Source organism: Leptonychotes weddellii, chromosome 1, assembly GCF_054177405.1.
Source record: "Leptonychotes weddellii isolate Sample4059 chromosome 1, ASM5417740v2, whole genome shotgun sequence".
Classification (NCBI taxonomy): domain Eukaryota; kingdom Metazoa; phylum Chordata; class Mammalia; order Carnivora; family Phocidae; genus Leptonychotes; species Leptonychotes weddellii.
The window spans coordinates 139,560,199-139,571,857 of record NC_138369.1 but is presented as its reverse complement, the minus strand read 5'-3'; the positions used below and the strand labels follow the sequence as shown (position 1 = coordinate 139,571,857).

The following is an 11,659-nucleotide window of genomic DNA, read 5'->3' as shown; positions in this document are numbered from 1 at the left end:
CAGCCACCCCATCCCTCCCACCCCCCACCACTCCAGCAACCCTTAGTTTGTTTCCTGAGATTAAGAATTCCTCATATCGGTGAGATCATATGATACATGTCTTTCTCTGATTGACTTATTTCGCTCAGCAAAATACCCTCCAGTTCCATTTTTCTTAAGAGTGACACATACTGTAGAGGAAAGCATAAACAGAATAACATCGATTTATATGGTTAAAATTCCATTTAAAATAGAAAATTCATAAATAAATCAGTCACTACTCTTTATCCCAATAAATAATGCTGGATGACATGTTACATTATAGCTTTAGCACTAGGGAATCTTTACTACTTGTTTGATTATCATACTTTTGGCTTTTAAACATAGTATTTATTTTTGGTTTTCTATGAAAAAGAGAACGTGTTAGGCTTTGCGAAGAGGAACCACTTTTTTTTAACTTTACTTATATGTTTTACTTAAATTGATTCTCAAGATCAGCATTAATTCTTCTTATTTATTTTTATTTTTTAAAAATTTTTATTGAAGTAGAGTTGACATACAATATTATATTAGTTTCAGGTGTATAACATAGGGATTTGACAATTACGTGCTTTATGAAATGCTCACTGTGGTAAGTGTAGTTCCCCTCTGTTATTGTAACAGAGTTACAAAGTTATTACAGTATTATTGACTATATTCCCCATGCTGTACCTTTTTATCCCCATGACTAATTTATTTTATAACTAGAAGTTTGTACCTCTTAATATCCTTCACCTATTTCGCCCATCCACCCAACCTTCTCCCCTCTGGCAACCACTAGGTTGTTCTCTGTATTTAATGAATCTGTCTCTGTTTTTGTTTGTTCATTTGTTTTGTTTTCTAGATTCCCACATGTAAGTGAAATTATATGGTATTTCTTTTTCTCTATATTTCTCTGTCTCACTTATTTCACAGACCTTCTAGGTCCACCCATGTTGTCGCGAATGGCAAGATTTCATTGTTTTTTTTGTGGCTGAGTAATATTTTATTGTGTAATATAACGTGTGTATATATATAAAACACAATATATTCTCTCTATATACATATGCCACAATATTCTATACACACACACACACACACACACACGCTACATTGTCTTTTTCCATTAATCTATCAGTGAACACTTAGGTTACTTACATATCTTGGCTATTGTAAGTAATGTTGCTATAAATATGGGGGCAGCATTAGTTCTTTGGCTATTTAATTAAGCTTTACTTAATACTTTTTGCCATAATAAAATACATTTTTTCAGGTAACTGCTCTCTCTGAGTACTAGGGTGCTAAATCAAAATAAAATCATCTGAAAATTTAAATAAAATTATAAGTCTTTATAGCTATGAAATCATGACTAATTAAAAGGATTTTTTAAGGGTTTTTTTCCTAATGTTAGCTTTATCTTTCAATCTTTTATGTGGTTTGAAGACTTAAAATAAAAACAAATGAACATGTATACCGTGACAACCCTCTCCACCATTGTCATCCTATATCTGGCCAATTTTCAAAACACACATGCATGCATGCAGCCATTTTTATTAATTCCTTTTATTGTATATCCTTCTAGTTTGTTAATTGCATATATGAACAAATATAAATATGTTATTTTTCTAACCTTTTTTCCCAAAAGACCACATATTATATGCATTGTTCTACACCTTGTTTTTTTTACTTAAAAATATATGTATTATGGAAGATGGATAGGTATGCGATAAAGTATAGGAAAATGTTAATGGTAAGATCTAACTGGTAGATAAAAGAATTCACTGTAAAATTCCTTCAACTTTGCTCTAGGTTTGAAAAGTTTCATATTGGAAATTAAAATACGTTTTGGAGATCTTTCTAGAGCAATTAATTGAAGCTCCTTTTTTTTTTTTTTTTTTTACAGCTACATTCAATTCCATCATATGAATATACCATAATTTATTAATCTCTTTAATGATAGAAATTTTGGTTGTGTCTAGCCTATATATATTATAAACAGAGTTATAGTGTAACTATAGTGTGAATTCACGGAAGTTGGATTCTTGGGTCAAGGTTTATGCGTTTTAAATTTTGATAGATTTTACTGAGTTGCTGTCAGTAAAAGTTGTACTGATTTTACTCCTGTCAACAAGTATGTGAGAGCAACATGGTTTCAGTGTGCTTATGTGCAGGTTTTCTTCTTTTCCTTTTCAAAACCACTTCTTAATTCTTAAGATTTTAAGGTTTTGCCCAGGTACTAATATCCTTTCTAGGGGACTGATATTCCTCAGTAGTAAAAAAAAAAGAAAACAACAATGTATTGCTTCTGCTTTTAGCTCTGTGGTTCCCAAACTGTGCAGAAGGCACACTGGGCAGCTGCTGCAAACTCATTTGATGTGCCAGGATATTTAAAATTTTTGAGGTTAACACAGGAATATTAGACATGTTGTCAGACATCATGTGAACCAGTAGCTTCAGTTAATAGACACTTTCATTATTCAGCCTCACTATGTTTTTGTCAATGATGTCATATCTTTGCAAAGCTGAGTGTTTGGTGATTGTTAAGCTAAAAAGCAGGTATCATACAAAAATAAATGTGGAGCAGGCGTTCAGTCTGATTCTAAGATTTGAAAATTTTACAGTGCCCAATAGGCACTTACACCCCATTTGAGGAACTGATGTTATTTAAAAATGAAATTAAAATACTATTTTTTTCTTTAAGTCTCTATATATATTTTTCTCTTAAAGTGACAGTTGTTAGGACATATGTATTTATTAAGTTGGTTGGATAGAACTATTTAATAAATGGAATTATTAAATATATCTTTTGTCATAGGTCACTGTGAAACAGTTACTGAAACACTGAGGATGTTGCAAACTAAGAAAGTTTGAGAATTTCTGTTTTAGCTTCTTAAGTAGCATTTCCTGTTCAGCTGTGGTGTTTCCTTCTTATAGTGTCTCTAAACTTTCATAGTGAGTTTTCCTCAACTACTGTTTCTAGCTGGTGTATCTGTTGGAGATCCTGTACTCCGCACTGGTAAACCCCTCTCAGTAGAGCTCGGTCCTGGCATTATGGGCGCCATTTTTGATGGTATTCAGAGACCTTTGTCAGATATCAGCAGTCAGACTCAAAGTATCTACATTCCCAGAGGAGTAAATGTGTCCGCTCTTAGCAGAGATGTCAAATGGGATTTTACACCTTGCAAAAACCTACGGGTATGTCTTTATAACCAAGGTTTCTAAAGTCGGTGAAAGAATGTGAAATGGATGTTTAGTGAACTATTTTGTACTTTAGTCAAATAAAAATAGACCACAGAAGCATAGTTTAAATTTTTCTTTAAATGTACTAGAAGAATTATAGAACTAATATGTTTTATTGATGAGTGAGGCAAATGATTTAAATAATAGCAGCAGCAAGTATGAATCTACTTGACATTTATTTAAACATTAAACAGCTTGATGCTTATTTGAACATTAAACAGCAAATGCATTTGTTCTCTAGGTTGGTAGTCACATCACTGGTGGAGATATTTATGGAATTGTCAATGAGAACTCACTCATCAAACACAAAATCATGTTACCCCCACGAAACAGAGGAACTGTAACTTACATTGCTCCACCTGGAAATTATGATACCTCAGTAAGTATTGTATAAACTTTATCTCATAGTGTGGCCGTACCTGATAATTGTCCCATTTTAGTGTCCTATATAGTCATAGAATTGATACTTAATGTGTAGGTTTTAAATCACTCCATGATTTTTTTTTACCATGATGATTTAATTTGCTTATCTATTATAAAATGATTACCACAATAGGGTTAGTTAACACATCATGTACTTAATTTTTGTGTCTGTGTGGTGAGAACATTTAAGATCTACTCTGTTAGCAACTTTCAAGTATATAACACAAACTGTTAACTACAGTCATCATGTTGTACGTTAGATTCCCTTATTCACTTTTTTCAAGTTTTTGTTTAAATTCCTCTTAGCTAACATACAGTGCAATATTAGTTTCCGGTGCAGAATTTAGTGATTTATCAGTTACATATAAAATCCAGCACTCATCACAAGTGGCCTCTTTAATACCCATCATCCACTTAGCCCATCTCCCACCCATCTCCCCTCCAGTAACTCTCAGTTTGTTCTCTACAGTTAAAAGTCTGTTTTATGGTTGCCTCCCTTTTTTTTTCCCCGTGTTCATCTATTTTTCTTAAATTTCACATACAAGTGAAATCCTGTGGTGTTTGTCTTTCTGTGACTGACTTATTTCACTTTTAGCATAGTACTCTCTAGCTTCATCCACATTGTTGCAGATGGCAAGATTTCATTCTTTTTTTATGGCTAATATTCCATTGTAGATATATACCACCTCTTCTTTATCCATTCATCAGTGGATGGATATTTGGGCTCTTTCCATAATTTGACTGTTGTTGATAATGCTGCTATAAACATCGGCATGCATGTACCCCTTTGAATCAGTATTTTTGTATCTTCTGGGTAATTACCTAGTAGTGTAATTGCTGGGTCATAGGGTAGTTCTATTTTTAACTTTTTGAGGAACCACCATACTATTTTCCAGAGTAGCTGCACCAGTTTGCATTCCCACCAACAGTGCAAGAGGGCTCCCCTTCCTCCACATCCTTGCCAACACCTGTTGTTTGCTGTAAATAATTCCTATAATTATTTTTTTAAGATTTTTTTTATGATTTTATTTTTAAACTTGGGCTTGGGAATACAAAAAGCAGAACATATTGAGTTGTTTGCTTTTTTTTTTAACGGAAAGCAATATGTAGTATAACATTTTCCTACCTTCTTATGTGACATTACTTAAAGCCCTAGGCGTAGCATAGACTTACTTTGATTTTAACTGTCAGTCTATATTTACATAATAAATTGTATGACGGATTATATGAATTCTAACTCTGGATGAGCTACTTAAAACTTAGTCCTTTAATGTTATTGATAGTCACATCATATCAAGTACAGTAGACTCATAATAGTCTTTGTGGGTATGAAGATAACTTTATTAAGAAGACCATTGTAACAAATAATCTGTTCCCAACAAAATGTGATAAAAGAATACTTTTCTAATCATTTCACAAGAGTAAGTCTGTTCTCTACAAAATATAGAGAACAAAAGAGTTAAGATTGGGATTCTGGGCAGTCAGCCAGCCTGACTCACTAGCTTAGAGACTCACACACTCCTACATGGAAGAAACACTCTGAGGTAGATAATTCAAATTCACGTATCAACAAAGTTACTGCTTTCTATAGGTCTGTGGACGTTGGGGTTGTTTGTGAATAGTTGAAACCATCCCAGTGTTCATAAATGTTAGAGTATTACCTTTTTGCTTTTGTAAATATTTAATATTGAACTTTATTGAGTATTTCAGGGTTCATAATAGGTAAGTATTTTAATTAAATCAGTGTAAGAGCATTGTAATAAAGTAAATGAAAGAATACAAAGTAAATTATGAAAGTTTTTATTTCTCCCCCATTTCATTTCTATATCTTTTAAGACTTGTCCCTGTGCATATCCATATAATTCATTTAACTATTCCTTTGTTACTTGAAATACCTCTTTCTCAAAAACTCCTATTTTTTAATTCTTGAAACAGTAATAAGTGCACCTGGTCAAAAAAAATGAGAATTCTATATAAAGGTTTGCAATAAGAAGTACAAATCTCCTTCACTTCCACATACCACCTCTCCACCTCAAGAGGAATCTGGGATTACTTTGATTTTGGAGGAAGGAATGTTCATAAATTTGACTGTACTTAACATCCTGCTGTATTTTTATAGGATGTTGTCTTGGAGCTTGAATTTGAAGGTATAAAGGAAAAGTTTAGCATGGTCCAGGTATGGCCTGTACGTCAAGTTCGGCCTGTCACTGAGAAGCTGCCGGCTAATCATCCCTTGTTGACTGGCCAGAGGGTCCTTGATGCCCTTTTTCCGTAAGTTTGAGCTGTGTCCTGTGATTTTTCCTCAGAGGATTATATGTGCTTATTGTTTCACTGCTTTATAGATAAAGATTTAATGTGCTAATCCTATAATAAATTTTATCTAGAGAAATAATAGTGAACTAGATAAATACATTCATATATTGCCAATGCTTATTATAGAGTCAAATCATTGAAAATTTATTGTTTCACAGTTGCAAAAGGGAAGGTTTTTTTTCTAAAACTTTCTGAAAAAATAAAATTTCCAGAAGAAAATCTATGCCCAAAGATATAACTATCTTTATTAAGTTATCCTGGATTTAGTTGATTGGTATCACTATAAGTTGGTGGTTTCTAAAATCAGCGGAGCTCTCCATGCTGCTCAGGACTCTCTATTAATTTATAGTCTGCTCTTTGCCATTTTCTTTGACTGCTTAAAACATCTTTAATTCTCAGGCTTCACCATACCCTGCTTTACTTTCAACAAATGACTTCATCATTTAATTCACAGAAAAGACTGAAGCCATGATACAGTAACTCCCTCAACCTTGATCACTGACCCACATACGTCCCACTGAACCTTGAAACTTACTCTCTGAGTTGTTCTCGCTATTTCTCGTGACTTATTAGTCAGCACTTCCTGTTTCCATATCCTTCAGTATCTAGCTTAAGCTTACTAGTTTGTCAATTTTCTGCATATTTGCCGGTATACTAAATTTTCTTGTTCCTTTGTTTTTGTTACACCCACCCAGCAAAATCCCAACTGTGAATCAGTCCAGAAGGGGATACCCTTCTTCCAGATCTACACACAGGCTGCTGAGAAAATCAAATAATCAGTGCAAGTTAGTACCTCACTGCTGGGTCACAGTCCTGAATTTCCCTGTTTACCATTCTCCTCCTCTCCTCAGCAGCTGTTTCAGACATCCGCACCTGCCTCAAGGCCTCAGCTCCATTCTTCCTTCTTTGGCAACAAATGATCATGCTAGAGCCTTCACAGAGAAGTTAGAGGTCATCACATTTGAAACTCCTTCAATTAATGTACACTTCCATCCGTTCCTTTTTCTTTCCTCTTTCTGGAGTATATCCCACCTCATGTCTCCTCTGGGACCTCACTTTAGGTTATCTCCCTTTAGATAAGCTTCAAGGTTATCTTCCCTTTATCTCCCATCTAATGAAAAAATTTCTACCCTCCATCCTTTCCCTTTTCTACCTTCCACTACTTGTCTCCTCATCTTCATAGCCAGACCTCTTGAAAAAATAAACTTGCCATCTCCACTTTTTCCACTCTCACTCTGTTGCCCACCCGGTTGAAACTACTCTCACTAACATCATCATTCACTCCCGTACTGATAATTCAATAAGTTTTAATATTTCCTTAATTGCTACAACTTTGGATATTGCTTTCTACTCCTTCCTCCTTCAAATACCCTCTTTCTTTGTTTTTCCTATTAGCTTCTGTCCACAAGTTCTTATTCTCCATTTCAGTTCCCTTCTCCCTTAATTTTGATATTTCTTAGAGTTTTTTCACTCTCATGACTTAAATATTAAATATTAAAATGATGACTTTCACATCTGTATCTTCCTCCCAGATCTCATGTGAGTTCCAGACTCACATGTTCACTTCTGTTCATACCTCTCCTTTTGAATGCCTTAGAGGTGCCTCAGAGTCAGTATATTCATAGCTCAAATCATCATCTTAATCACCACTATCTTCCTTGAAACTTGCTCATCTTTTTTTTGTTGCCTCTTTGAGCAGATGTCACTGTCGTCCATCCGGTAAATGCCTAATGTAAAATCTGTGACTTCTCTCAAGGATCATTCTTACCTGCCCACATCTAATTATTGAACAAGTGCTTTTATTCTATTACCTGGATATTTTTTAATCTACGTCTTTCATCCCTACTCCATGACTTTAATTAAGGATCCTACCCTAATTCCTGCAATAATCACATTTAATCAGACTTCTCTTCAGTCTTACCTTCTTTCTAAGTGATTGTCCATGTTACAAAATGACCCATCTAAAACATATATCTGGTCCTGCACTGTTTTGCTTGAAGCCCCTAACTGCACTTCATTGCTCTTAAAACAAATACTCCTTAACTCCTTACAAAACCATCTGTGATCGGGTTATTGCTTACCTTCCAGTATCATCTCAGCCACTTGACTGCCCAAGCTCCTTATATATCATCTTCCAGGCATCCTGAAGGACTTCTGGTTCCTCAAGCAGTGCTCCCTCTTGCCCCTGGACCTTTGGGTATGCTGTTTCCTCTGCTTGGAACATTATTTCCCTTTGTCTGGCTAATTTCTGTTTCCTTTCAGGTCTTAGCTACTGTCAGAAGGATCTCCTAACCCCACTCCAATCCAGTGTCAGACTTTGCATCCCTTCCGGTGTTCTCCCATAGCACCTTGGCTATTCTCTATGAAAGCACTTTTCACATTGAATTTCACATTGAACTTCCAAACTGGGTCACACCCAGCCCTGCCTCCCCACCCAAGTTAAAAGTGATTTGAGAGAGGTAAACAAAGCCATGGAATGAATGGACATGCCTTCTTAGTTTATCAAAGTCACTGAAAAGTTTGAAGGAGAAAAAAACTTTAATGCATATTAGTTTTATATTGAAGAAGTCTATCGTTATTATTAAGGCTATAGTGTTTCTGTGAATTTTATAATAAAACACAGTATTGCAAAGAAATTTCCCTTAGCATTACATTTCATTTCTCCTGCCTATACCCGCCTGCTCTACATACACACTTAGCATGTGCACACACACACGGACACACACCACGACATGCACTTTCCTCTGCCCTTAAGGGTAGTTCACTCTCCTGTGCCACTTCGTAGGGAAAGTTTGAATGTAGCTGCTAACTGGCGCTGTAATCACCAGCTGCCTCTTTATTTTACCCCGCTGGAATGAGCTCTGTGCGGACAGAAACATGGCTATCTTATTTGCTGGTGTCTCTCCAGTATCTCCAAGCAGTGCCTAGGAAGTACTTTATAAATAGTTACTGAGTGTGTAAAAGGGGATTGACAATGACACCTTAACAAAAGTCTTCGTTCATTAACCTTTATGGCAGGATATGATTTTCTTAGGTCCTATTTTTTGCCTCAGAAGACAACTTAGTAAAGTTGTTTAAATTTGTCTTTTAGCTTTAATTCCTACATTGTGCTTTCCTGAACTAATCTATATAAGCATTCTAAAAATCATTAGTACTGTTTTATTTATTTTCAAATTCCTTTTCCCCAGGTACCTTATAGCATATATTCTCACTTTCCAGCTGTTAAAGGTGGTAGAAATGGTAATGATAATAAAAAAAAGTACACTGTTACAGGTATCAACTGGGGGAGCAATTTTTGTAGCTGTATCTGTATATCTATCTTTGTATTTAGGATGAAAATATTTCAAAGTGCTTTCTTTCCTTAACTTGTATTTCTGTGTCACTTACCTACTTTATTTGTTAGTATTTATTAGCAAATAAAGTAATGCACTTTGTTTTCTTTGCTTAGATGTGTACAGGGAGGAACTACTGCAATCCCGGGGGCTTTTGGCTGTGGAAAGACAGTGATATCACAGTCTCTATCCAAGTATTCCAACAGTGATGTGATCATCTATGTAGGATGTGGTGAACGAGGAAATGAGATGTCCGAAGTCCTCCGGGACTTCCCAGAGGTCCGTATGTATAAAGCTTCAAATATTATTCTCAAGAAAATACCACTAATCAACTTTCAGTGGCAATTAATAAAGCTTTGTGTTGGATCTGGAGAAATGCTCTCATTTGTCAAGGATCTCTTAAGGAATTTTCTAATTATATTTGTGATTCAATTTGTATATTCAAGGAAAGGAATTTGAATTTTTCAGTCAAATACTTTAAAGTTTCTTTTTGTGGTCTAATGGTCTTCAGTTATTAGGAGAAAGATAAAATAGACAAAATATTTATGGATGGGAACTTTATATCGGTTTTATATGCTCTACTAGGTTGCTAAACTAATACTCCTTTTTCCATAAAATAATGGATTTCATTTATGAAATAAAAGCACAGTGGGGCAGGAAGAAAAGTTTGGAGTGATGGGAAATACCACTCTTGGAAAACTGATTATAAGAGGGATTAAGTATGGGTAAATTGTAAAAAGGGGGACTAAAATGTTCTATTTGGAAATTAGAGGATCAAAATAGATTGTTTGCCTTTAGCTCACGATGGAAGTTGATGGTAAGGTGGAATCAATTATGAAGAGGACAGCCTTGGTAGCCAATACCTCCAATATGCCTGTTGCTGCTAGAGAAGCTTCTATTTATACTGGTGAGTATATGAATTAGAATAAAAGCAGTTTACATCTGGGGCACTTGGGTAGTACAGTTGGTTAAGCATCCAGCTCTTGATTTTGGCTCAGGTCATAATCTCAGGGTCCTAGGATCAAGCCTCGCGTTAGGCTCTGTGCTTGGTGGGGCGTCTGCTTGGGATTTTTCTCCCTCTCCCTATGCCCCTTCCCCCACTTGCTCGCCCTCTGTTTTTCTCTCGCTCTCTCTCTAAAATAAATAAATAAATCTTTAAAAAAAAAGGAAGTTTACACCTGTTCTTAAGTTTAAAGCTAGCATGACCATAAAATGACACATCTTCTACACTGTTTTTTTTTTTTCATTACATGTTTTACCATTGTTCTAACTCCAAGTATACCTGTAGCTCTATAACTTGAAACATTAGTTTTGAATTATTGTATTTTGATGGCTAGATATATAAGATAAGAAAATCAGTGTGTTTATGTATTACCTCCCATCTTTGCTCCTACTTCTATCCCAGCTTTTGGTACTCTTATTTCTACATTTTCAGGATTTATAATATTCACATTCTGTTGTGTAACCATACATACAATATTTGTATTAGCCTTAAACCTAGAGTAAAATGGAGTCAGTCCCTACAGCAGTCCTTTGGCTACAGTTTCTCCATTTGTTTCGTGGTTGGCTAAAATCTGACTTTTTTAAGTTTCTTCAAGAAAGGCTCAGGGAAACTATATTCCATGGATTCTTTTTTCTTCATAAGTTTGGTTTTTTCCACTGCCTTTAAATTTTCTTCCTTTTTCTCTTTTCTCTTTAAGTAATCACTACACCCAACACGGAGCTCGAACTCATGACCCCAAGATCAAGACTTGCACACTCTTCCGACTGAGCCAGTCAGGTGCCCCTCCACTGCCTTTAAATTTTAATAGTAGTTTGGCTGGGTATAAATATTTTGGATCAGTGTTTGTTTCCTTGAGACCTCTTATTCTAACATTAAATTCTAGGGAGAGAGGGGCATCTGGGCAGCGCAGGCAGTTGGCCTCGGATTCTTGGTTTCGACTCAGGTTAATATCTCAGGGTCATGGGATCGAGCCCCGCATCGGGCTCCGCACTCAGCGCAGAGTCTGCTTGGGATTCTCTCTCCCTTTTCCTCTGCTTCTCCTGTTGTGCTCACTCATATGAGCTCTCTCTCTTTCTCTCTCTCCCTTTTTCTCTCTCTCTCTCTCAGAATAAATAAATCTTTAAAAAAATAATGCCAGATAGAGATCTGAAGCCGACCTGCTTTTTTCCCTTTTATAGATGATTTTTCTTTTTGCTCAAAGAAATTTCTCTTTAAAGTTTTATAACTTTATTAGGATATATGCCAGTATTGATAGTTTTGATAAATTTTTCCTGAAACATACTTACTTACCTTTTCAACCTATGAAGATGTCTTTTATTTTTTTGGAAAATTTTCAAGAATTGTTTCTGAA

The 11,659-nt window shown here is 35.4% G+C and overlaps 1 protein-coding gene across 2 annotated transcripts in view; it reads left to right on the top strand.

The window, feature by feature from the left end:
* The window catches only part of ATP6V1A (ATPase H+ transporting V1 subunit A), a 58,214-nt gene that overhangs the window by 31,013 nt on the left and 15,542 nt on the right, over positions 1-11,659 (top strand). For both annotated transcript variants that reach the window (XM_081796883.1, XM_081796890.1), the window contains 5 exons: positions 2,978-3,192; positions 3,479-3,616; positions 5,780-5,931; positions 9,422-9,584; positions 10,104-10,212. In XM_081796883.1, the coding sequence (XP_081653009.1) occupies positions 2,978-3,192; positions 3,479-3,616; positions 5,780-5,931; positions 9,422-9,584; positions 10,104-10,212 (777 nt within the window). The remainder of the gene's footprint in view (positions 1-2,977; positions 3,193-3,478; positions 3,617-5,779; positions 5,932-9,421; positions 9,585-10,103; positions 10,213-11,659) is intronic.